The 23,848-nt window shown below is 45.4% G+C and overlaps 14 protein-coding genes across 14 annotated transcripts; 6 read left to right on the forward strand and 8 right to left on the reverse strand.

Annotated features, from left to right (window-relative positions):
• Window positions 1-256: 256 nt before the first annotated feature.
• On the forward strand, window positions 257-2,733 carry C8R40DRAFT_1234139 (uncharacterized protein; the record flags this gene model as incomplete). Its single annotated transcript, XM_046233355.1, has 4 exons — window positions 257-704; window positions 755-954; window positions 1,012-1,081; window positions 1,154-2,733. The coding sequence occupies 4 exons, from the start codon at window positions 257-259 to the stop codon at window positions 2,638-2,640; spliced, it is 2,205 nt and encodes a 734-aa protein (XP_046090812.1). The 3' UTR covers window positions 2,641-2,733.
• An 80-nt stretch (window positions 2,734-2,813) lies between these two features.
• On the forward strand, window positions 2,814-8,375 carry C8R40DRAFT_1083015 (uncharacterized protein). The gene is made up of 27 exons (XM_046227225.1): window positions 2,814-2,944; window positions 3,019-3,132; window positions 3,185-3,426; window positions 3,489-3,535; window positions 3,593-3,637; window positions 3,696-3,725; window positions 3,852-4,027; window positions 4,077-4,155; window positions 4,207-4,497; window positions 4,565-4,626; window positions 4,684-4,708; window positions 4,832-4,895; window positions 5,073-5,101; window positions 5,154-5,312; window positions 5,364-5,935; window positions 5,989-6,025; window positions 6,077-6,094; window positions 6,145-6,201; window positions 6,250-6,312; window positions 6,363-6,416; window positions 6,472-6,812; window positions 6,865-6,918; window positions 6,974-7,012; window positions 7,068-7,120; window positions 7,172-7,583; window positions 7,648-7,788; window positions 7,851-8,375. Exons 3-27 carry the CDS (start codon window positions 3,218-3,220, stop codon window positions 8,046-8,048), a joined length of 3,255 nt encoding a protein of 1,084 aa, XP_046090813.1. The 5' UTR covers window positions 2,814-2,944; window positions 3,019-3,132; window positions 3,185-3,217; the 3' UTR covers window positions 8,049-8,375.
• Window positions 8,376-8,735: 360 nt separating this feature from the next.
• On the forward strand, window positions 8,736-9,721 carry C8R40DRAFT_1234141 (uncharacterized protein; the record flags this gene model as incomplete). Its single annotated transcript, XM_046233356.1, has 2 exons — window positions 8,736-8,764; window positions 8,817-9,721. The coding sequence occupies 2 exons, from the start codon at window positions 8,736-8,738 to the stop codon at window positions 9,589-9,591; spliced, it is 804 nt and encodes a 267-aa protein (XP_046090814.1). The 3' UTR covers window positions 9,592-9,721.
• A 222-nt stretch (window positions 9,722-9,943) lies between these two features.
• Window positions 9,944-10,489, reverse strand: C8R40DRAFT_1165963 (uncharacterized protein; the record flags this gene model as incomplete). Its single annotated transcript, XM_046230774.1, has 2 exons — window positions 9,944-10,204; window positions 10,256-10,489. The coding sequence occupies 2 exons, from the start codon at window positions 10,487-10,489 to the stop codon at window positions 9,944-9,946; spliced, it is 495 nt and encodes a 164-aa protein (XP_046090815.1).
• A 236-nt stretch (window positions 10,490-10,725) lies between these two features.
• On the reverse strand, window positions 10,726-12,207 carry C8R40DRAFT_1034271 (GPN-loop GTPase; the record flags this gene model as incomplete). Its single annotated transcript, XM_046223414.1, has 7 exons — window positions 10,726-10,767; window positions 10,821-10,943; window positions 11,155-11,257; window positions 11,435-11,581; window positions 11,635-11,767; window positions 11,822-11,901; window positions 11,966-12,207. The coding sequence occupies 7 exons, from the start codon at window positions 12,205-12,207 to the stop codon at window positions 10,726-10,728; spliced, it is 870 nt and encodes a 289-aa protein (XP_046090816.1).
• A 95-nt stretch (window positions 12,208-12,302) lies between these two features.
• Window positions 12,303-12,717, forward strand: C8R40DRAFT_1022937 (uncharacterized protein; the record flags this gene model as incomplete). Its single annotated transcript, XM_046223033.1, has 2 exons — window positions 12,303-12,403; window positions 12,453-12,717. Coding segments are annotated over 2 exons (366 nt in total), but the record flags the coding sequence as incomplete, so codon positions are not given.
• A 304-nt stretch (window positions 12,718-13,021) lies between these two features.
• Window positions 13,022-14,021, reverse strand: C8R40DRAFT_1034297 (uncharacterized protein; the record flags this gene model as incomplete). The annotated part of the gene is made up of 5 exons (XM_046223418.1): window positions 13,022-13,179; window positions 13,234-13,321; window positions 13,377-13,449; window positions 13,503-13,666; window positions 13,728-14,021. The coding sequence occupies 5 exons, from the start codon at window positions 14,019-14,021 to the stop codon at window positions 13,022-13,024; spliced, it is 777 nt and encodes a 258-aa protein (XP_046090818.1).
• Window positions 14,022-14,336: 315 nt separating this feature from the next.
• Window positions 14,337-16,096, reverse strand: C8R40DRAFT_1244598 (NAD-binding Rossmann fold oxidoreductase). Its single transcript, XM_046233608.1, has 3 exons — window positions 15,292-16,096; window positions 15,183-15,236; window positions 14,337-15,121 (listed from the first exon to the last, which is right to left on the reverse strand). Exons 1-3 carry the CDS (start codon window positions 15,757-15,759, stop codon window positions 14,513-14,515), a joined length of 1,131 nt encoding a protein of 376 aa, XP_046090819.1. The 5' UTR covers window positions 15,760-16,096; the 3' UTR covers window positions 14,337-14,512.
• Window positions 16,097-16,358: 262 nt separating this feature from the next.
• C8R40DRAFT_1244600 (major facilitator superfamily domain-containing protein) lies at window positions 16,359-18,769 on the reverse strand. The gene is made up of 10 exons (XM_046233609.1): window positions 18,414-18,769; window positions 18,256-18,366; window positions 18,177-18,198; window positions 17,956-18,123; window positions 17,863-17,901; window positions 17,744-17,813; window positions 17,160-17,683; window positions 16,989-17,105; window positions 16,793-16,933; window positions 16,359-16,731 (listed from the first exon to the last, which is right to left on the reverse strand). Exons 1-10 carry the CDS (start codon window positions 18,571-18,573, stop codon window positions 16,557-16,559), a joined length of 1,527 nt encoding a protein of 508 aa, XP_046090820.1. The 5' UTR covers window positions 18,574-18,769; the 3' UTR covers window positions 16,359-16,556.
• Window positions 18,770-20,490, forward strand: C8R40DRAFT_1083034 (arad-like aldolase/epimerase). The gene is made up of 8 exons (XM_046227226.1): window positions 18,770-19,145; window positions 19,205-19,269; window positions 19,322-19,425; window positions 19,475-19,511; window positions 19,564-19,651; window positions 19,706-19,960; window positions 20,009-20,184; window positions 20,239-20,490. The coding sequence occupies exons 1-8, from the start codon at window positions 19,052-19,054 to the stop codon at window positions 20,293-20,295; spliced, it is 876 nt and encodes a 291-aa protein (XP_046090821.1). The 5' UTR covers window positions 18,770-19,051; the 3' UTR covers window positions 20,296-20,490.
• C8R40DRAFT_1034951 (glutathione S-transferase C-terminal-like protein) lies at window positions 20,359-21,443 on the reverse strand (the record flags this gene model as incomplete). Its single annotated transcript, XM_046223467.1, has 8 exons — window positions 20,359-20,424; window positions 20,486-20,543; window positions 20,592-20,715; window positions 20,774-20,824; window positions 20,888-20,918; window positions 20,984-21,184; window positions 21,246-21,282; window positions 21,340-21,443. The coding sequence occupies 8 exons, from the start codon at window positions 21,441-21,443 to the stop codon at window positions 20,359-20,361; spliced, it is 672 nt and encodes a 223-aa protein (XP_046090822.1).
• A 221-nt stretch (window positions 21,444-21,664) lies between these two features.
• Window positions 21,665-21,992, reverse strand: C8R40DRAFT_1035261 (cytochrome c oxidase assembly protein PET191-domain-containing protein; the record flags this gene model as incomplete). Its single annotated transcript, XM_046223486.1, has 2 exons — window positions 21,665-21,766; window positions 21,819-21,992. 2 exons carry the CDS (start codon window positions 21,990-21,992, stop codon window positions 21,665-21,667), a joined length of 276 nt encoding a protein of 91 aa, XP_046090823.1.
• An 83-nt stretch (window positions 21,993-22,075) lies between these two features.
• Window positions 22,076-23,367, forward strand: C8R40DRAFT_1034441 (Aminomethyltransferase folate-binding domain-containing protein; the record flags this gene model as incomplete). The annotated part of the gene is made up of 5 exons (XM_046223430.1): window positions 22,076-22,264; window positions 22,315-22,690; window positions 22,738-22,881; window positions 22,935-23,049; window positions 23,100-23,367. 5 exons carry the CDS (start codon window positions 22,076-22,078, stop codon window positions 23,365-23,367), a joined length of 1,092 nt encoding a protein of 363 aa, XP_046090824.1.
• Window positions 23,368-23,407: 40 nt separating this feature from the next.
• On the reverse strand, window positions 23,408-23,843 carry C8R40DRAFT_1035472 (4'-phosphopantetheinyl transferase; the record flags this gene model as incomplete). The annotated part of the gene is made up of 2 exons (XM_046223508.1): window positions 23,408-23,612; window positions 23,662-23,843. The coding sequence occupies 2 exons, from the start codon at window positions 23,841-23,843 to the stop codon at window positions 23,408-23,410; spliced, it is 387 nt and encodes a 128-aa protein (XP_046090825.1).
• Between the last annotated feature and the right edge of the window lie 5 nt (window positions 23,844-23,848).

Consider the following 23,848-nt stretch of genomic DNA (forward strand, 5'->3'; position numbering starts at 1 on the left):
TCACTGGTTTCTTTCCTATATCTTACTTGCTTCTTGATTTACTGTTCACTTATTCTATTGCCTTTCCAGTATCGATACATTTTCCTGTTTATTTTTGACCCATGACCTTCTGCTGTGATGAACCATACGACATGTCTCAATACCTTACGATACGATACCTGTGTAGTCACACCTAAAAGCTTGCTTATGCTATTGCACTTGTCTCAGGTACATGTATACACTCGAAGCTGTGGCTCTGAGTCTAAGCACAACCCTCATGCCAGTCCCAGTCGAATTCGCAGCGCAAGTCAGCTCTACCCTACAACTTGGTTCCATTCCCAAACTCGATAAAACACGTTTCATTTCTTCATTCGTAGATACCCAGAGATTGCATACCAAATATTATGCGGAGGAAGGCCGTACGCTATGGAATAATCTCGTCGACACGGCGCGTGACCCAAGCCCTAAAAGTCCGCCTCAAGAAAATACAGTTTTTGGATTGTCTACGCCCGTACTGGTCCCTAGAATTCCCCAAGTTATCATCGCAAAGGAACCTGGTTCAAAAACTTCGACCCCAAAGGAAAACCCTCCCAAGAAAACGAAGTCAAAAGCGAAAAGCACCTTCCACGCGAAATCCGGTCAAAGACCTAACGAACATCCTCAGAACGCGCCACACACCAAAAAACGAGCTGGGAAGCTTTCTGATGACGATGAAACTGCGGCCAGTTAGTTTTTCATGCTGCTTCATTGTATACTTGCTACACGTATGCTGCAGGATTGGCCGAACGCCGTGACAAGAAGCGCGCTAAACGAGAAATCGTGCGACCTGCAACAAACGCCAACGAGTGCGATAAGGAGGACATTAAACAAATTCAGGCTGTCGCAGACAAGAAGGGCAAGCAAAAGAAAGCTTCACCCGGACTAGCCCTTATGCACGGATTCACAGCAACAAATGTCGGAAAAAATCGTCTAACGGTTAGTTTGATTGCTGAAATCTAATCACTATCTCTTCAATACTAAGGCCATTTGAAGGTCCCTCCACCTACATTAGGTGTGTTCAGCAGAGGCAAGGCTTCTAATAAAACCCACATCAACACTAAAGGTATGCCTGGCATACTCACTAATTCACGTACTTCCAATACGAAAAATCTGAAATTCTCATTTTCTCATGAAGCCATTAGACCACCTGCTTTCTTAGAGACTGTCTTCTTGAAAGGGACCTCTCATTGCGCCAAATCAGTCCCAAATGAACCCTTGAGCGATAATTCGACATCGTCCCAAAACGATTCAACTCCGTCAACACCACCCAAGCTAAAATTGCGGAAAGTACCAAATCCTTCTGTTAAGAACCATTCCCGAAGTTCCACGGTGTCAAGCTCCTCTTTCGATAACGAGGTAACTGAAACACCAATCGCTCAAGCTGAATCGGAGGTGTGGGATATCGAACGTGAAGGTTATAATCTTCCTTCGACAATGTCATCTACATCCCCTGAGCGTAATCAAAGCGTAGTTCTAAATACTTGCAGCTTACCATGGGTATTAGAGACTGCAACCTCGGGGGAAATACACGAGAAACACAAGAGGAAAGCTTTAGCTCATGAACGCGATAGGACATCACAGCTCAGCAGTTCGCTAGCTCCGTCGCAGTCGGCATCTCAACATGGTCTTAATGGTCGTTGTCGTACAACGACTCCTGTTCCTCTCCTTGCTTCCAAATACTTTATGCCCCAAAGACCACATTCTGTAGCTGATGCACTAGCTAAGGACGAAACGGCAATACCGTTCAGCTCGCCGTCCGCTCCTGCGTTACAAGCCCCACCTATTCAGACTCACGAAAGCTCGCTCTCCGACTATTTTCTCCATCTTCCTGTTGCGCCAAATGTACAGGCGAATACTTCCTACCACCCCCCGCATCGAGCTGACGATATCATATACGAGCCTTATATAGCACCCATATATGCTGGTGAAAACCCATGGGATCCTCTTGCATTCTCGGATCCCGTAAATTTCAGTGATACAGACGCGCCACAACCTCCTCCCGAAACTGTTGCGCCAAATCTCACGTTAGGCATTTCCTATCCGTACGATTTTTATATTCCACCGAGGGTTGATGCCCCTCCGTTGCAATATGATTCAGGGTATGACGTGGAAGACGCAAACTCAATGTTTTACTTGGATGACGATGGCTGCGGCCACACAGGCTGGGGTCTCCAAGAAATAGTTTGTGATAACCACGAGGAAGAATATCTAGAACATGGTCAGATGTATGACGAGCATGAACATCTCTCCTGCCAAACCCAACAATTTGGCGCTGAACACGAAAACACCACTGACCAGAATTGGCAACGCGATTTTTGTTCCATTGAAGACGATGCCTTGTTCGGGATGGGGATTGACTCGGAAGAAGCAGACATGCTCCAGTGCCCCTCTGAGGAGTGGATGGAGCCAATAGGCCAGGATCGCGTTCTCTCAGAGGCCAATAGTGACGACTCAGTCGTCCGAGAGATGCCTCGCTTTTTGCAAGGTCGGGAATTGCTGTTGGGGTTTGGCGCCACAAGTAGACAGGAAGACATCGTTCGTGACTGGTCAGGGTATGCCTCAGTGGCAGAGGCGGATGTTGCAAGGAATCTAAAGGGTCACTGGTTGCCACAAAGGCTGTAATAATCCTGAATCACGTAGCGCATGTGGGACTTGTAATATTCTGTTCATGTAGTTGAATCAGGTTCAACTCAAGTTTTGTGAATCAGTGTGAATCATACACGCGAAAAGTCACATGTGCAACCCGTCGCGTTACTCTATTAGTATCTGGTTTGGACTTATTTTGACCCTTCTTTAAGTTCTTAGCCCGCTGCCCGCGTTTTTCATTTCTTTACATATCATCCACGCCCATCCCACTTTCTAAAGTCTCAATCACGCGTTCAGCACGCGTTTCCTCTATACTGCATGAATCGGAAAGAAAATTCCCGTATGAATACTTCCATCGTAATATTCCACTGAATTCCATCCATGACCGCAATCTTCTCACTATTTCATCCTCAGGTCAAATCTGAGCCTCACGAAGCTAAGATTCCTCCTGCGCCCCTATCTACGTCTGCTTCTGTGAACACAGCATCCTCAAACGTTCAGGTCAAACCAGAGCCAGTCTCTGACTCTGTGAGTATTTTTGTCATATTTCTGCTTGTAATGAACTAATACTTTTCATTAGCTAACAGCCAACTCTTCCCATCTTTTCCGCAATATGGATGATGCGCATTCACCAAACGCGTCGCCAGTTTCAGCCGAAAGAAAAAAGTACACCGTTTATCGGTCTGTCGGGGACGTCCCTTATTCGTCAGATTCAGCTCTTCGAGAGGGTTTAGAGATGGTTAAATGCCTGAAAGCCTACATGGGCAGATTAAATCTGGGGAGCAAACTTAGACAGAATGTTTGGAATAAGGATTTGTTAAAGTAAGTACATTTTGGTCTGTTTCTGTGTTTGCGTTGCTGATTTCCTCTCGCCTGCTTTGCAGCCTCCAGGCTCAGTCCACTCCAAAAACATTGATCGCTGTCTGCGGAGGTTTGTCTTCCAGCATTCTTTCCTGGTCAATCTCCTGTTGAATCCATTCGTATCTAGCCACCGGCGCTGGAAAGTCGTCCATTCTGAATGCTCTTCTTGACGGTAAAGTCTCCAAATAGTACCGTTGTGCAATCCTGTTGTCGCTGACTTTGGGCGAAAGATAACATCGTACCCACTTCTGGCATGCGAGGTAAAAAGAGAGTTTGCCTATTGTCCATCGTACTAAATGACTTTCATACTTCTTTCTAGCTTGTACAGCGGGTAAGTTTTGTTTCAATATTTCTCAAACTTCAACCAGATTCATCTCTTCTTGCAGTTGTTACCGAGATAGCGTATCACTCCGAACGTACAATAGACGCCGATGTTTCCTTTCTGAACGCTTCCGAATGGAAACAAGAGCTCTCAATCCTTCAGTCTGATCTAGTCGAGGAAGATGGGAGTCTCAAACGAACTCACGACCTCAAGAGTGATGCTGGTGTCGCCTGGCAAAAGGTCTGTGTGTAGCTTGCACTCATTCGAACCTTACCAACTTCACATACAGGTTCATGCTGTATATCCTACTCTAACGCAAGAAAGACTGGTTACAATGACTACTGACCAGATAGTCGTTCATGATCCTAGTACGTTCGAAGCTCCGTTTGGTATTACCTTGTTGTAATGCATGCGATCAGGGATTGCGCAGCTTCTTGGCAGCACCAAGCATATATCCGCTCGGAACTCTCGACAATTTGGTGAGGAGATTGCCAAGTATATTGATTCCAAAGACCAGAGTCGCGGTAAAAAGGACAAGAAGAAACAGAAGAACGACGAGAAATCCCTTATGGACAAGGTTCGTGAGGCAGCTGGTGTCAGTAAGAAAAAGGATTGCAATGGACCGGCTTTCTGGCCGCTTATCCGGCAAGTCAACGTTCGGTGTCCTGCCGAATGTCTTTCTTCTGGATGCATTCTTGTTGACCTTCCTGGTGAGTGATTTCGTTTTGGGACGGAGCGAATAATTGCGTGAGCTGTCGATATTGATTCATATTGTAGGTGTTGCCGATGCCAATGCTGCTCGAAACTCTATTGCTAAGGACTATATGAAGAGAGCTCAGGTGAGTGTTCTAAATGCAACCAGTCTTTTTAGCTTACTGATCAGCTTATATGTCCAGTGCATTTGGATCCTTGCACCTGTAAGTTTGACAGCACAAGGAAGCACTCAAGTTCTTATCCGCTTCACTTACGCATTCTAGATTACAAGGTACTGATGTCTGCGCTTTACTATTGCGATGTTCACTGATGTTTTTTTGTTGCAAAGAGCGGTTGATGACAAGACTGCACGCGATCTACTTGGAGATGCGTTCAAACTGCAACTGAAAAGTGAGTTTCCAATACCAGGTCAAGAGTTTAACTGATCTTTCTCTCTATATACTCAGTGGGTGAGTACTAGATTTGTGTTCTTGCATCGCTCATAACTCAGAATTGATGTAAAATAGATGGAAAGTCAGTGTACCCTTGACTTCACTGCTTGGACCACGATTAACCTGCCTCCGTCATACAGTTATGACGACCACGCCATTACTTTCATAGGTGCGTTCGAACTACTATATGTATGTTTACTTTTGAAATGGTCTCTACTCAGCGAGTAAAACCGACGACATCAGTTGTTCAGAAGTCATCAGTGCATTGCACCTCGAGGATGACCCCGAGCTTGAAGCAATTGAGGATGACCTTGAAAAAATCAACGAGGAGATAGAGGAGGCCACAATAACGAAGAAAAATCTAGATAGAACCATAAAAGGTCAGTTATCTTCAAATATCTATCTGGCTTGATCTGACCACACTCTGAAAGGTATCGAAAAGGAGCTTAAATTTCTTCGCGCTGTTTATAAAGAGCACGAAGAGCATGTTGAGGCTCTCAAGGATGGTGTCGAGTTCACTCCTGTTCTCACCCGAAGTGTTGCGTCCAAGTCCAATGCTAAGAAGCGTAAGAATCAACGTAAAGGCAAAAAAGGATCTTCAAAGCGCAGACGCAACTCTGTGAACTCGGGGCAGGACAGTACTGACGACATGGAAGAAGACGCAAGTGATGACTCGGATAGTGAAATCGACAGCGACACTGACAAGGAGTCTGATTCCGACGCTTCTGACGACAAAGGTTCTGAATCCGATCGCAGTGAACACTCTTGTGATGAAGATGGTAACAGTGATATTGAAGTCGAAGAGCTTGTTGAGGAAGCCACGGTAGAGAGCGTTAAAGCAAAGCTGGAGCACACGAAAGCCGATATTACGGCTTCGCGGGCTCGCCTGTCCGAATCACGCAAAGACAAAAAGACCGTGCTCGATCGCCTTGCCAATTTGAAGAAGTCTTTAGGCAAGGTTCAAAAGACTAAGAACGGTTGGTGCTCTTTGAAGCGATCTGAAGTAAAATTATATCTATCTGTTTGCTAAACCAGATACTTATACGGCACCCTTAGTTCTCTCGTGACGTATTGAAGGAAGATTTCCGGACTGGTACGTTCTTCCAGCCTCGTAATCATCCACCATTGAATGCTCCTCTTATAGGTCTCAAAGAGCTCGATGGTAAGCATGAAGTCCAGATTCTCCGAGTTCGATACCTATTTGTAAACCAGACGAGGCTGCCGAAGAAAAAGATCCTCAAAATTTTGACAGCAGTATCAATCAACGAGGTGCGTTGTGCTGAAGGAGATGGGTGCATTCATGATAAATTGTTATAGACTACGAGGCTATCAATTTGCCTGTTTTCACATGCTCTAGTCGCGACTACATACGCCTAACTAGTACGTGTCATGATTTTTGTCTCCAATTTGGACCTTGATTTCTTCTCAAGACCAGGTGAAGGGAGATGGAGAGCCCACTTGTTTTTCCGACAAAGCCTCCACCGGTGCGGCAATTCAATTCTACTTGTGGAGGCACGATTGTACTCAAAAAATGACCAGGTATTCCTGATCTTCAGGCGTGGTGCCATACCTTGACGGTTGCATCTCGTACACGTGCGGTCAAGAATTTCTATGATTCTCTGAAGACTTTCGCAACCAACATCAATAGCTTCGTGAGCGGCATTGGAGGCGTCACACCCGAAGATCGACAAGCTTTGCAAGATAAATGGGAGTCGGAAATGGACGATGAAAACGAATATGAATATCCCTATACGTCTGATTCCGAAGTGGATGACGATCCATTCACCGCATTCCTCAATAGCCGGGCAGAATACCAAGGTCTAATTGCAATGCAGCGTGACAAAAAGCCTTCCACAGGCATCACGCCTAGATTAACTGATGTGAAGTTTTATTTTGTCGATAAGATTGCTTGGGTGCTCATATTCTTGTCAGGAGTTTGGCAGACTCATCCAGGATTGCGTCGTTCAGCTTCAAGAACGGTTCAAGGTATGTTTTGTAATGTGGGTAGCGTTGGCGTGATAGGTTTAATAAGATACCGAAGGATGGCCTCGAGGACAAGTGCCGAGTTGGCGCTTCTCTGGTCTGTAACGTCTTTTGAATTGATCTTTTCCCGTCTGATTGGTCTATGTCGTTAGTCTGCTAATGGAGCAGTTGAAATCTCAGACTCCTTTGCTGCATCTATGCACTGGTGAGCTTTCTGGAGTGGATGATATCTAGAAAATGCTTATATGAAGAGCAGGGGTTCATACCGTGCGACACTGCGAAGACATGGCGAATTCCGTCGCAATTTAAACATAGAACTTCTTTCTCCATTCACCAAAAACATCGCAACCTCGTGGGGTAAGCTTTTCGAAACTGACCTGCTGTCCCACTTCGAGGAGACTGTGCAAGCTGCCATCTGTCGTCTTCTTGATGACATGGTGGAATCAGCAGCGGCCGGACTAAGAGAACGTGTCGGAATGCAAGGTGACCTTTGCAAAGCAGAAGCGGACGTCGTGCTCAAACAGGTTGTTGCTGTTGTTCGTGACACAATTACCACACAACAGAAAGATGTCTCTCGATGCTTGGCACCACATGTGCAGAACAACCTCATTGACGGTTATGATCTAGCTATGGAGGAAACGGGTAAAGGTTCGGTTGCTCGTCAAAAGGTGGGCTCTGGATTGCAATGTGCTTCCTTGGAAAACAACCTCTGAACAGCCATTCTGAATCCAGCTTGTTTTCCGTACTTTTCTCTCCGAGCGCAAAGATGATGTATTCGATGAAGGTGCCGATACCATAATGGAGCGACTATCAACCATGTGTTCTTCGGTTGGAGATGCACTCAATATTGCATTCCGAGAGCTTGCGAAGAAGGTACGCGTTTTTGTGGTGTATCATGAATCATTGTGATGTCAACTTGATTTCATTCTTACTAGATCGAGGTCAACCTTGCGATACTTTGGGAGAATGTCCAAGATGATCCCAATGAAGCTGTAGGTCGAAAAGAAATGATGGAAACTATCACAGAAATCCTGGGTCAAGCGCAACTGTGGCTCAACGCTGCGAACGAGAAGTCCAAGAGCGCGTCTACCGTTGCTCAAGCTCTTCAGGACGTCGATACAGAGATGGACTGATTCTCAATGTTTCTGTGCTTGCTCCTTCGTGCTTATTCTTATTTGTTTATTTTGCTTGTATTGCTGAAAACCACCCTATTGGAATATCCTGGATACCATAGTCCCCATCCTATTCTAGATATCTTGCTATCATATTAAGTAGTAACATAGTTTACATACACTAACTCTTCCATTGTGTATAACATTCATTTGTCATTTGACTTGCTCGATGGAGCGACGCCTACCCAGGGGGCACCACAGGATAAAAGCGCTGAGATCGCAATACCCGTTGGGGGTTGTTTGGCAACAGCTTTAGTTGCCGTATTGCCGTGTTGCCGATCAGCGCCGTGCGCTTGATTCACAGTTATCGGATTGTGCTTTAGTGTGTAGAGCTGTTGAAAAGATATCTCCTCTCTTCCGTGTATACGAGGCAGTACATGCTGCAATGCAGCGGAAAATTATCTTCTTCAACTACGCTTGCCTGATATTATTTCTCGGGATCATCTTTATATTATCAATGCCAACAATCTCTAAAAATAAGAATGCTTCTCCTCCGACGACAGCGAGACTTAATACTGGCGATCGCATCATTGCATATGATGTTTATCTCAAGGATGGAAAGTACACTGTAGACTGTGACATTTGCAGTCAGTCAATTGTTGTTGGAAAGGGTGCCAACACTTATAATTTGGGTTCTCATCGCTCGGCATGTTTGCAGCGTCAAATAACACCGGTGCGTATCTTCAAAATCAGGTTCTCTCAATCACATACTCATTGTCTACCATGCAGAAAAGTTCTCCCTGTATTTCCAGCCTCCTCTATCACAAAATCTCACCTTCCATACCGTGATGGAAATGGGGACTACCAGTTCCAAGTTAGAGATCTCCCACCCAAGGTCCTGGTCTCTAAAAAAGATGCAAAAGAGGGAGTTCCATGCAAATTATGTGGATTGTATAAGAAGCTTGCAGACATGCGGAGACATGTTGGAGGACACATCTTACTCATGCTTAGGGAAGATATGGGTTCAGGGTGCGACTATGCAGATAAGATGGGACCAAATCCATGTGGCTGGTGTGGATGCGACTCAGATCAATTCAATTGCTGGAGCCGGATTGTGGTCGACCCAAAAGGAAAAAAACAGCCCCAGATCGAGTCTAACTGTGATTATCATTACACCGGAATGCGGTATACTAGCGCATCAACATGGTCAATCTCCAGTCCCTGTACTAATGTGCCAATGCACTGTCCACTTTGTCCGCCATCTCTTTCTGGTGAAACACGGACATTCTGGAAGTACAATGCATTGTATCATCTTCTTTCTGAACATTCAACAGGAGGTGATAATGGGGAGATTTCATTACCCAAAGTACCACTTGATTTTATCATTGCAACATATACAAGTCGGGAGGAAGAGAGTGCACTGGGGATTGATGAAGAGTTGACTATCGAGTACAGAGATAAGTACGGCATTCCGATGTCTGATGACCTTCAAGAAGAGATTTTGGCACGGAAACGGGCTCTTTCAGTCGCAGAAAGTAGTGGACATGTATCAAAACGTAGATAGCAGGATAGATCACTACGCGAGACACGGCGCTGATCGGCAACACGGCAACATAACTACTAAAGCTGTTGCCAAACAACCCCCAACGGGTATTGCGATCTCAGCGCTTTTATCCTGTGGTGCCCCCTGCGCCTACCTGCTGTGCTCAATGTCGATAAGCAAATACCATAAGATCCTACAATGCGTAGTAATGTACGCTGTACATACAAAGACTAAAAATGTGATACATAAAGTAGACAGTAGATATCATCTGAATCCTTGTATAGATTTAGTATCACCGGTCGTAACAATCGTTAACTCATTTTCCCGAGCTGTAATCTTCGCATCAAATTCCAAATTCCTCCAACTTTGGACTTCAAACGCGGTAAACAGGCCTACCATGCCTGTCAACTTCGCCACCCGTGCGAGCATCCATGTATCGTCGTCGACGTGACCGACCAAGGAATCCCCAAGAGCTATTTCTCGATTTGTGCTTGTACTGACGGTGCTTGGGGCCAAAGCCAAAGAAACGACGGATACGTTCACCGAGTGTTAGATGGCGAGTATCAGTAGTGTATGTAGCATGAGGACGATGTTTAGAACGACGATGATGCCGATGCCCATCCTCAGCAGCGTACTGTATCTATGATGAGTTCTCGCTCCAGGCGAAGAGATGTTCGCTACGTACCACAGTTACGGGCGCTGTGCTGTAATGATGAGAGCGGTGACCATGGCCATGACTACTGCTATGAGTTGGAACATAGACTACATTCTCTCCACCGTAGGAAGGCTGGCTGTAATACTGCTGACTTCCGCTGGGGACGTATGGTACGCCATGAGAGTGATGACTTGACGTGTAGATAACTGGTTCATGATGATGATGGGATACATGTGAGCCTTGTGAAGGGTAATAACTGGGCATTGTACGAAAAGAGGGGTGTAGTCGAGGGCGAGAATCAAGAAACGCAGTGGAGTTTTTCTTGGCGGTGCTTTTGAGTACACATTCAAAATCTATGATGTAAGTCGGAATGTTCGGATGTTGTATTCATTCATGTCTTCATCTTAAACGAGGGGACTGTATGTATATGGGTCGTATGCAACGGAGGCTAATCTACATAAAACAACACTGCTCGCATAGCATATAAATGGACATGAATTTTACTCCAAATCCTGGAAATCGCCTTCATCTAAGTCATGAGGCTTGAAGGTCGTCAGAAATAGCAAAATTTAGAAAGAAGTATGAAAATCCTAACCTCCTTTGGCTCCTCACTTTCACCGTATTGCATTGTATAGTCAATATGGCTTATAACATACTCCAATGAATCAGTATCTGTGAGATCCAACGGCAGAAACGATACTAGTGGGTGGTCTTCAATCTATGTAGGTTACCATCAGCACAATGTCTATCGGGGGTCAACTGAATCAGAAAAAGTTGTAACAGAAACTGCTATTATAGGTCATGGATGCAAACCTATGCAGACAGGAAGCTGTTCTTTCATCTCCGCAATACAGCAATTTGATGAGAGATTTTTATACACGGGACACGAACATGCAGGTAGAAGCCAAGGAATGAATGACTGCACTCACCAGCTGAACGATAGCTTGATTAAGGGCATGGAAGCGTGGATTTGTTTTATCTGACTTATCGCCTCGTGTAGTAGCAATTAATAGAGGGTCTGGGTCAAGATATCTGAAGGTGAGGAGCCAAGGAGACGGTGTCAGCGGAGATTTCATAGTACAAAACAGGACTAAGGAGATCAAGGTCGAGAAGCATTACACTAGCTCCGGCTCAACGAGAGTTGACATTATATTAGTATCAATGTTCTACGCCGGAACAAGCAGAAAATAACTCGACAAAGAGACAGACCTCGCGATATCTTTTTTTTTTCGTAGGCCATTTCGTGCACCTCCCGAAGGATCTTCGGGGTTCAATGTGACGAGGTCCACTTTGGACATGACATTGATCCATGGTATTTCGAGGTTGACCATTGCGGACATGGCAGACAAAACTCCACTGCCCAAGGAACATGAGGATCGCAATTTATTCCCAGGTCAGTTAATACCTACCTGAAGAATTTGTACTTGTCCTCCATGAATTGAGACTCTATAAGGTACGTTGCACATGTACGGATGTCCATTCGAGAGAGATGTTGCACAAGCGTCGGGATAAATGGATGATGTGTGTATAATTCTATTTGTCCTTCATAAACACAGTTGAGATATAGAACGAAAGAATCTGCAATGCCTAGCAAACCTGGGCAATCAATGATCAGATAATCGTCCTCATAGCCCCCAAGTTCTTCTTCTAGCCAGTCCATATTTTGCAGAAGATACCTATTTGTATGTTGTATTCAACTGAGGTTATCCAAATCATTATAGCCATATTTCACTTACTCACTCAAAGCAGTAGACTATTCCACCATTCGGACCATACTCCAGCTCACTCATGACATCCTCTAGGCTGATAAGGTCTCTGATGTCAATAGTTGGCTCATATTCGAAACTTGACGGATCTGCAGCTGGATCAAGGTTGACGAGATGGCCAGTCCTTTTGGAAGCGGCAAGGTGGGTCATAAAAGATTTTGCGAAAGTAGATTTGCCAGCACCTGCTGGGCCAGTAACGAGGACTGCGTAGCGCATCTCAGAGAACAAACTGAAAAGGACCTCAAGCTAGGCGCCCAAGCTTACTGTGCAATTTTGATGTGTGGCTGTGTTTCGCAATCATGTCCAAATCCTCTTTGCCACCAATAGACCCGACCAAGACTGCGTCGGGAATCGCTCTTGATCCTCAGACACTCGAGCGGGTGATTCCTGAGTCCAGGCGGTCGGATGGAAGGTGAACTTATCTCTCTTTATACGTGACTTAATCGCTCAAATCCGCGCAGCGTCCGTAAACAACTCAAAATCCGTCCAGGATTTACGCCTCAAGAAGATGTGAGACGCTTCAGGGGGACGAAGCAAACCCAGGCGGATTCCAACGCCCTGCCAAAAGGCCATATAATCGGCTGGATTCCGCCATCGTCTAAAGAGGCCGATTCCTCAAAGCCTTTGAGCAAGAGCGCAAAGAAGAACGCGAAGCGCAGGGAGAAGAAAGTCAGCGACAAGAAGGCTGATGAACCCGTGAAGGACAACTGGGAAGATGATGATGATGATGAGACTATTGCTGCTGCTCCGCAGAAAAACGAAGAGCCCACCAAGACTAATGGGGCACAATCGACAGATGCTGCAGAATCGTTGTCGTCGGAGATGGAGAAGCTAGATGTGCGCTGAGTTGGACCTTGGATGTAAAAGTAGGGGATCCCTTTAGTCGCTGATAGATACTTATGTTACATTGTATATAGATTGATTATAGGCGTTTGTTGAAATATTTCTACCTGTGTGTTATTACTACTGCAATACAAGATCTTGAATGATTGGGAATGAAGCAGTGGCGCGAACGGGCCACCGTTCAATACTATGTGACCCATTCCATCTTTTCCAACGCGTCCGCTGTAGTCGGTGCCAGGTCAGCACGCGTTATAGGCGTCGGAACAACTGGAGGGGATGGTGGAGGAGGTTTCGGGCGCAACTCCATGCCGATGACTACGGCAGTCGCGAATGTGAACAGCCCGCCTGAACCATTGAAGTGAGCTTAGTAAATTGAAGAATCAACACTTCGGGACATACCAACAGCCCGCCTCATGTTATCCCATTTCACTTCCTCAACGTCGGTTCTGAGATCACTGATGCTGACGATGGATTTGTTCAACAATTCCTGTAAATAAAATGTTAATATTTGCGAGCTGCGCATACATTTATAGTAAGCATACCTCGATAATGATATCTTTACGAGCGAACTCGTCCTTGACTTCATTCTTACGATTGTCAAGGTCAATCTGTATCCTATACAGAGCATATGTGAATGCATTCTGAATAGCAGACGAAATTTAACTTACTCATGTTTGAGTGTTGTAATGTCTTCCTTCATCTTTACATCAAGCCTGTCAACCTCTCGCCGAAGTGCGGTCGTGGCAGATTGCACTGTGGCAGAGTCATTTTTCGTATTCAGAGTCATTCCTGAACGAAGCTCTGACAACGCGGCACGAAACAAATATGCTTGCTAGATAGCCTTGGTCATTTAGTAATTCATAAACGGAAACATGTAAACTAAGTAAACACACATTATCCAAATCCTTATGAGTTAATCCTTCTCTCCGAACTTTTCCGATCCGGTCAACGAGCAACGCGCGTGTGGCCCGCATGAGACTCCGTGCAATAGACGTCGGGAATGTACCCTCCAAAACCTTGAAGAAAGCATGGGTATGAAATGGCGGATGAGAATACGCCGGGGTATAAACTTCATGACGCTGCACTGTCGAAGGTAGATTCGAAGAGTTCGAGCGTTCAAATTCAGGTATGGATTTCGGTATTGCAGGTGGAGGTGGCGGTGAAGGTGGTGGATCCAAAGACGACATCGAAGACGAAGGTGCTGAGGGCAGTGATTCATCGTTCGGCAGGTCATTTGTTGTATAAGTCGGTTGCTGGGCGTCGGAATTTGAAGGATCCAGAGGATGGGCCATGGAAATAGACTGAGATGAATGGGGATCACCTAAGCTTGAAGTCGTGTGCGTATTACGATGAGATATAGCAGTAAATAAAATAGAGTGTGGTGGTAAATGTGCTCCTGTATGAAGTCTTCGACTCCAGCGAGGAAATTGTCGGATGATCATGATAGTTCGATAGAATGCCTTTACAAGCGCTTGGTACGATCGACAACGTAAAATATAGTTCAAACTCATTATTATCACCTTATTCATTCTGAGGGCTCTTCATATTTTCAAAACCTCATCGGATACAATTTTCTGCATGTGTGTACGTCTACCTTATCACCATGCGGGATGAGCACTCACCGTGAGGGTAGTCAGACGACCCCATCTTTGACCGAGATGCATATCCATCTATCGATTCATTGCATCTCAACTCGCTTTCCTTCTTCCGAACTCCTCACAATCGCCTGTAAAATCTCTTTCACCTTCAAAGCTTGTTCAAGGTCCGCATACTGTGATACCTCTCCATCAGCGAACGCCTGCCAATTCAACCCAGTCCTCCTAGTAATATTGTCCGCATCAATAGCGACTTTCTCTCCGTTCAAATACACATCCGGAGTTGCGTCGAAAAATCCCCGTTTGGTCGTCCGGTCAGACTCATCAACAATCCGAAGAACACCGTTCTCTCCGTTGATGATCCAGTTAAAGTCAGCTTCTTTCACAGGAGATTGAAAGTGAACGGTAAATAAGGCCCCATTGGCTAATGTGCCGGTAACGCAAACTTGGTTTGGCGAATCGTTTGGGACGGTTCTATCGGTGGGATTGCCGTCTGAGTCCGTGAGTGTTGTCAAAGGGAATTGGTTTTTTATGATAGCAGATAGAGAAGAGATGGGCCCGAGGATGTGGGTGAACATGTCAAGAGCATGGCCGCCAGGGATGTCAAGCATTGTGGCTCCGTTGGACGAGGACAGGGTGTAGTCATAGTTCGCGGGCATTAAGCGACCCCAGTATCCAGTGAGGGAAACAATCTTGATATGATATTATACCATGATTCGAGTTACATTTGAAGTAGAAAGCATGAAGACTTACGAAAGTAGAGGAAAGGATTTTACCAAGGTCACCGTTGTCAATGATTTCTTTAGCCTGTTAGGATCCAATATCAATAACTTTTGAGTAAGTCAATGGACTAGATGCTTACCTTCAACGCATACGCGGTAAACCTGCTCTGGAACCCGATCATGGTTCTAATTCCTTTGGCCTTCGCAGCCTCATACAATTCCTTCGTCTCTGCAAGACGAACACCAGCCGGCCACTCAATGAAAAGATCCTTCCCAGCTTTAATTACCTCACTCGCAACCTCCTTATGGTCCAGGACTTTGACGGATACAGCAACCATACCGACGTCTATATTTGACGCGATATGCTTTGCTGACCCGTGGTACGGTTTGACAGTGACTGAGGTACCTGTGGAATTCGAGGCGAGTTCGGAATATTTCGCTGCACTGGCTGCAGCTGATTCGGGTTTAGACGTGGATACGGCAACGAGAGAGTATTTGGAAGATAGAGGTTCCTCAAAGAGTGGAGGTGCGAGAGCTATAGCGGCCCATCCAGTTGCTGAGAGACCGATGAAGCCCAACTGAATCGGAGTTTTTGATTCTTGTGCCATTGTGGGTACACTGAGAGATGTTGATATAGACGTTGACAGCAAAGATACTTAAACTCCCAAGCTATTTGTAGGACTGTTGAACATACATTCAAGGCAAAAGATTACCCAGCTCAAACCCCGGAGGAAGCGGTATATTCTCAGACCGTCTGCAATGGACGGTGGCCATGAACCTTCCGCTCAGATTGAGGAGTTGCCGAGTGTTTTATTTCCCGTCGTGTCGGGAATCAGTAATGAGTCGGGATATTCGAGGATGATTATTCATGGGAAAGGGCCTCGTGCCGAGGCACTGACCTTGCCTGGATTGCCTGACTTGTCTTTGTTTCACAATAGTGTATCAGGATATTGTTGGAAGATTTGTTATGATATGTGCTGCTTTTCGAATAACATTGCAATGAAGTGGTTGGATTGAGTAGCCAATACGTAGGACAGTGAGATGAAGTCGAAGCGACAAGCCGGGCCGAGAAGGAAACTGTGCTGTGGCAGCAAAGTGATCCTACCATTGCACAGACAAATCTTCAAAGCTTCAACCCTGATTGGTTGTTGCTAAGCGCTCACGCTGCATTGCATGGTTCAGTGCTAGTAGCTATCTATTTCTCTATAATTTTATTATCCTAGTCAGAACAAAAGCTCGTTTTCTCTCCCCAAGCCATGTGTGAGACCAATGGACGACAGCAATGGCTACCCCTAGTCTTCCGTGAGAACAGGTTTGAGACATACACACTATGGCCAGGTGGTCCTTTCATGTATATATGTCTAGTGCTTCTACAGTTACATTATGTAGTAGAATAAAATTTGAATCACAACTGGTACTGATACTGCTTCCCAAGTAGGACTCTAGGTGTAGTAAGAGCATTCAAACTTGCTAGGTGACCTCGGAAGACACAGCAGGCAGTGATAGTGAGAATATTAGCAAAGATACAGATGCCAAAAGATTTCGAGTAGTCCGGCCCCCAAGAAGAAGGCCATGCATAGCTGTTATTGACTCGTGAGTAGGCAGGTTTTTGTAATATTAATGACATTAATAGTAACTCACGGCACAAAGATACTCGCAAGAATGCCCCCGGTGTTGATCAAAGCCAACGCCGAAGCACGTTTGCTAGGTGGATCGGACACTGAAGTACTGGCCCATGCCATGAAGCAAACGTATCCCGCATGGATTTGTGTCATTAGGAAGCTATGAGATTGATATGGTTATCCACACCTAAAAAACCGATCATGTAAACACGCACAAGGAGATATATCGCACAACTGGATTCATAGTTGATATAGCGATAAGATAACCAATGAGAGCGACACCCATGGAATATGTTATATGCCAACAACGTTCAGACTTCTTGTCGGAATGCCTAAAGTGAGCAAATAACTGTTAATATGATGATGATGGAAACTACAAATCATACCTGGATATAATGATCACTGCAACGATAGCGGTCAACCAAGGGGGAGTACTAATTAGCAAAGTAGCAATGGGATCATAACCGATCGTTTGTACAAGAGTTGGAAAGTAGATATGAAACGAGGAAGAAAAAGTATGCAAGCCGAGGATCATCGCTAGCGACCAAACTTTTCTATCCGATAACGCCAATAAAAGCCCATTGAACGGGTGTTCGGGGCTGTCATCCACTGTATACTCTTCTTGAATTCGACGGATGGCGAGACTCTGTTCGGCGGAAGAAAGCCAGCCAGAGGATGTCTTGGGAAAATCTGGAAGTATATACATTGCGCATATTGCAACGGAGATAGTGAGTGCTCCTTCGACGAAGAAGAGCCATCGCCATGCGGCGATCCCGTACGCATTATCCATGATTCCAAGAATTCCAGAGGCCAATAGTGAGCCAGCGGCGTTCGCTATCAAAAGTCCATTGGCTAGGTAGGCGGTCCTTTGGCCGATCTCGTCTCTCTTGTACCACTTTGAGATAAGTAACTAAATTAGAAACGATTAGGACAAATATAGTGGCTCAAACGTTTAAAAAAGCATTTTCACAAGGGCTCCAGGAAAGAAAGCTGCTTCTACGAATCCCAGACAGAACCTCGCAATAAGAGCATCATAAAATCTACACAAGGTCAGTGTAAAGCGAGAAGTCATTCACTGAAAGAGCGTACCCTCGCGCTGCGCCTGTCAACATGGATATAAAACCCCACCTGGATCTATCATAAGGTTCATTCTATCACGTCAGATGGAAGCGAGCTGCTTACAATATCATGCAAGACGATAGGTATATCGACGGCCTCCCGATGTGCTCAAGGTACATATTCGACGGCACCTGAGTAAGTAAATATCCGACGTATACTATAGCGAGACATGAGGCATATTGCGCGCCCTCGAGCTTAAGGTCTTCCTCAAATCCGCGCAATCTGGCCACACTGTAAAGGAAGCGAGTAGGTCGAAGGTACGAAGAACCACAAAATCTCCTTACGCAATATTTTGTCTGTCAATATCTGAAAAGATTGCAAGAGTTAACTGCACCCTCAACGCGAGGTTTGACTGATACACACAATTCAAGATGTAGATAACACCCAACAGGTACATTCGCCGATCAAGTTTCTTAAGGAGACTCCTCTCTACTTTCGCTCTTTCTTCTATATCTTCGAAGAGCGGCTCATAGTCTTGTTGTATGTTTAGCGCTTGACTGAGGGGAATTCAAGGGACTCACCGGACTCGAGAGCCAGTAGCGGAGCCGTTTCCCCGTATGCTGGGTTAAACACAACAGCAGACTGTGCCATTCTGTTGATAAGAGAGTTGCTGGAGTTATGAAAAAATAGAAGGATACATATTTTGGGGACGCTCCTTTCCGAATGGAGCGGGTTATACATAACTTCGAATGAATTTCTTCATGATTGAATCATGATTGACGACCCTTGCCCTTGCAGCAAAACGTCGACAGATAAATAAGTAGGGAGGAAACTGACTCGTTGTGCTATCGCGTCATAAAGTTATTTATCAAGTTTATTCAGCTCCAGCACCTGCCAAGTCCCTGTATTTAGCGTGTGAAATTGATTCTATTAGTCGTACTCATTGAAGACGAAGTTCATTATGTAGGATAGTGTAGAGTCCATTGCACAAACGGCATAAAATCCAGAGACAACGTGAGAGTATTGCTGCTCGTCGTCGACGGCCTCGGAGCGACCCTCTGAAAAAGGAGAAGAACAGGAATATCAGCGTCTGATTGGACGGATTTTCATAACAGGGTTCCTGCCACTATAATCATCTTCTCTCAGGCTATGGACCGGCTATATAGTTAAACCGTAGCCTAACTCTAGCGCACCAACTAGTACACGAACTTGAATCGTAATGGGGAGCTTGAACGGAAACGGACTCGCCAGTCAAAGACTAGCAGTTCTCGACAAGGATCCTTTGCGTAGAGCATGGAGGGGTAATAAAGAAGGTGAGTCTTAACAAATATCTGTCGCTGGCTTATTCCTTCTTACCCGATCAAACTCATAGACACGATCCAACTCAAAGCCGTTCCATCTTTCAATTCTCCCTATGAGGAGCGAGAATGGATTAAGGTCGGCTTCAACGGGAAATAAGTACAAGTTGCTCATAAGCTTTGTCGTGCAGGCACATATGGCTGCCGCACTTCGCTATTGGGGTAAACTGGGATTTGGAGAAGGTATCGCGGGCCATATAACTGTTCGTGATCCTGTCTTTCCTGACCACTACTGGTACCAACTATGTTTCCATCTGAGACAAAATCATACTGACATACGTTAGGATGAATCCATTTGACGAACACTTTTCGACAATCACCGTGAGTTATTTGATTGGGCTGATGATAGCCTATTAACCTGGGTTTTACTCAGAAATCGATGCTCGTTCTTGTTGGTCCGGATGGATATGTCTCGACTGAAGGAGCGCAAGCACCCATCAACGCAGCAGGATTCTATATTCGTGTGCCATTCTTCTTTACAATTTGCATCATCTTCTAACATCCATCGTCCTCAGATTCTTCCATCCATAAAGCTCGTCCTGAAGTGAAGGCAGCAGCTCATTGTCACTCTATTCACGGTAAAGCGTGGTCGGTCTTTGGCCGCCCAATCGACATGCTTGTTCAAGACTCGTGTCTCTTCTATAACAATCAAAGTGTATATAAAAATTTTGGTGGAGTTGTGCTCTCTCACGAGGAAGGAGCTAACATAGCTAAGGCCCTTGGACCCAAGTCTAAGGCATGCATTCTCCAAAATCATGGGTTATTAACTCGTAAGTATATCATATTTTGTGGCACTGATTAGTGACTGGCGCGTACAGTAGGAGACACAGTAGACGAAGCAGTCTATCTCTTTGGTGCATTAGACAGACTATGTCATGTACAGCTTATGGTTGAAGCTGCAGCTGCCAACAATATACCAAAAACCCTTATTTCGGAAGAAGACGCTGAGTTTACTGCCAATTCCATCAATGAATCTAGGAGGAACTACATCAAAGTGGGCCGTATGTTTTCTTTTACTACGACTGTCCCCTCATCTCTCCATTCATAGTTTCAGCTTGAATACAAACTTTTACTTCAAGAAACACAGGGGGCCTTCTTGCAGTGATACATCGGATTAAATGATAAGAATGGTCCCTACATATGAGGGTAATGATTTCCCAGTGTACGACTAGGACCTGCCCACGTCAAGACCTGCAGAAAACCCAGGTCGCGCGTGCGCAGCTTCAACCCATTTCTGTAATTTTGAGATCTCAATGAAAATGACCAATTACCAAGTTTGCAGAAACTTGACTTACCTTGACGTTAGGCCACTCATCCAATGACTCGATGCCGCCGTAGACATGAACACGAACCCTTAATAAGGTGTTATTAACTAACAACGAGAAATTGTGACCAACTGACCATGATATCGCATTGATATCCGCGATAGAGAACACGCCGCGTCCTGGACCGACAAGCCAGTCACGATCTTGACTAAGACGAATCTCAAGTACACCATAAAGACGCTTGGTCTCGTCGTAATAACCTGGACAAAAAATGAACCATGATCATGGATGATGAAATAAGTTGATAGTTAGACCAACGTTGTTTGGCGTAGGGTATGTCCACCGGGGCAGCCTTCATGAAATGATTGACTACGATGGTATATACAGGTCAACATCATTGGTTTAATGAGAACTGCGACCGAATAAACTCACGTTGACCTTGCATAGGTCCCACACCACTATTCTGGTTAGCGGAGATACAGTCAGCAGAATTGCATGCGTGGAAGCAAAAAAGAGAAAAAATCGCACAGCAAAGAAAATCCACTGCAATGTTTGACTATATTCCTCAGGGTCGACCTTGGGGTCCCATCCAAACTTGTTCTCTTTGTCGTAGTGTTGCTGAAGATACAACAAAATCGCACCAGTCTCAAATACCGGAAAGTTATTCCGGCTGCGATCTACGAGCACAGGGATACGACCGTTCGGGTTGAGTTTGATAAACCACGGTTCCTGAATGACGCGGACAGAGTGATAAGCCCTCGCAGCCTCAATGCCAGTTGAATACACATACTTTCTGAGTGTTCTTTGAAATGTTGATGGACTCAACGCTGAGTACGCGCTCGAGAGATGAGATTGTGGAGGTGGGGATACAGAGATACACGTACTCGTATTCGATGGAAGGGTAAACAGACTTCAATTCCTCAAGGAAAGCTGACACCTTGACACCGTTGGGTGTCGGGAAAGTGTAGAGGACAAGAGGCTTGGACATAGTAAAGAGTTGGGGAGTTATGCGAGTAAGACGGCTGACCACGCTCATGCTTTAAGGTGTGAGGGATTGTGAAAAGTGATTACGAATTATCGATGTTAATCAGACGTTAATTATCAATGCGTCAGCTATACTTGGCTGAATCATCCTTTTTTCTGCTGGGATTACGAGTCAATCGGAGGCCCGTCAAAAGAGACTTTCCAGTCCCACGCACCGATAGGTATTTACGACTCCGACCCTAACTTTGATTGGGAAGGAGGTCTGTCTGGATCATACTGAAATCGAGAACCAACAATATTGCCTCTGAACCTTTTCCTCATATCTAGCTGGTTGAAGAACATTAGTAATTGTTGAGAAAGTTATCAATGATAAACACACCATTCCTCTCTTACACTCGAACGTTGCTTTTCTAAGAGATCGACATTCCTCCGGTAACTCCTCCATATGGTTCTTCAAACAATCTGAGGGTAGATTTCCCTGCTTCATGACACAGTCTGAGTGCTTGAGACAGTCTTTGAGTGCATCTAGGAGGCCTTGGCAGGAAGAGGACATGGTCGTGCGCCGTAAGAGGCTTGATAGGGCTTGATACACACGTGAGCTGGACGCGTCTTTGGAATTCGTCATTGCTAACCGAAATGGCGCTTCTCAAGTTGCCTCCAGCAGTACGAAATATTTTACCAACAGGTCCCTCAGTTGCTCGTTTGAATTTCAAGTCTGTGCTTTCAGTGTCTGGCTCTCAAGCTCCCGATTTTCTTCATGGCATTCTTTCTTCTGCTGTTCCGACGTCTAATCGCCCGTTCTTTTCCGCTGCCCTGAATGCGCAGGTCGGCCTCATTTTCGGAACATTATTACAACTCTGCTTATACCTGCTTAGGGACGTGTACTCTACGATTTACTTGTATTCTCTGATTATAGCACGAATGGACGACCAGCCTATCTGTTAGAATATGATTCGCATTCTTCCGACGCTCCGTCCCTCCACGAATTACTTCAACGCTATGTCCTACGTGCCAAGGTCAAAATCAGGGATGTTTCACAAGAATATGACAGCTGGGCATCTTGGGGATCGGAAAAGGATGTAGAATGGGATACTGAGCGAGACTGGCTTTTCGCTGAAAGTGGCGCCATCGAGCCTGTCTGGCCTCCTACTACGTCGGAGGACTGGCCGTGGGGTTCCCAAAAACATATCATTAGAGACAGAAGAGCAGTCGGGATAGGGCACAGGCTTTTAGTCAGGAAGGGCGATCCACGTACGTTCTGTAAAGTCACCGTATACCTAGGATTAACAATGTATCAGCCCCACAAACTTCTGATCACGACATAGTGCCGCAAGATGCCTACAACCTTCACCGGATACTCCATGGGGTCCCAGAAGGACACATCGACATTGTTCCAAGCGTTGCTTTTCCAATGGATTCTAATTTGGATGTAATGGGCGCAGGTACGCACTCTACTCCCGTCTCCTTATAATTCCCCTTGCTAAAATTTCTTCAGTCGACTTTAGGAAAGGTTGTTACATCGGCCAGGAGCTCACTGTGCGAACATATCATAAGGGTGCTGTTCGTAAGAGGACGGTGCCAGTGCTGATACAAAGTTCCTCCCGTCACAAGTACGATCCACACAATTGATTTCACTCTCTGCTGCTCATACATACATTAGGTCAACTGAAACTGAAGACATTCATGAGAAGTTTGGAACCAATATTGACATCAAACCTGCAAATATCATGGAGGGGTCAGGACCACGGCCTCGAGGTACCGGAAAGCTCCTAAGTACTTCTCATGGAATAGGACTAGCCCTGCTTCGAACAGAGCATGTAGATGGAGTAGCCTCGGGTAATCTGAAACTAGACTTTACTTCTGAAAGTGGTGCTACTTGGTCTGTTACGCCTTGGTGGCCTGAATGGTGGCCCAAACGGCTACTGTAGACTACACAAAGTGCATAATTATAATACATTTTGGGTTGGATTACTTTTCAACGACGACCGTGGCGAAGACATAGTCTCCATCGTGGGTGACGGAGCAATGGAAAGACAGATCTTGTTGATACTTGAAAGATAAAACCGGCTTAGAACCGAGTTTTATTGCGCCCAGAGGATAATAAGTGAGATCCTTCCAAGTTGGACGATAATTAGGATACAAAGCCTTGTAGGCGGCTTCTTTCAATGCCCATCTATATGTATCATCAGACTTTGCTGGAATAAAATCGAGTGGATTCGCACCGAACCGCCAAAAACCGGGCATCTTCGAGTTTGATTTCACTACCTGAACGCGAGGCATCCCAATGGACAAGTTCTACATCGGAAAGGATGCGATGTGCTAATTTTTCAGGACCTCTACGTTGTAAGAAAGCGAAGACACGAGGAATTAGGACAATATCTGCCCCTATACCAAGGATTGCCATCAAGT

The sequence above is a fragment of the Lentinula edodes genome, assembly GCF_021015755.1.
Source record: "Lentinula edodes strain Le(Bin) 0899 ss11 chromosome Unknown C8R40scaffold_3, whole genome shotgun sequence".
NCBI classification, from domain to species: Eukaryota; Fungi; Basidiomycota; class Agaricomycetes; order Agaricales; family Omphalotaceae; genus Lentinula; species Lentinula edodes.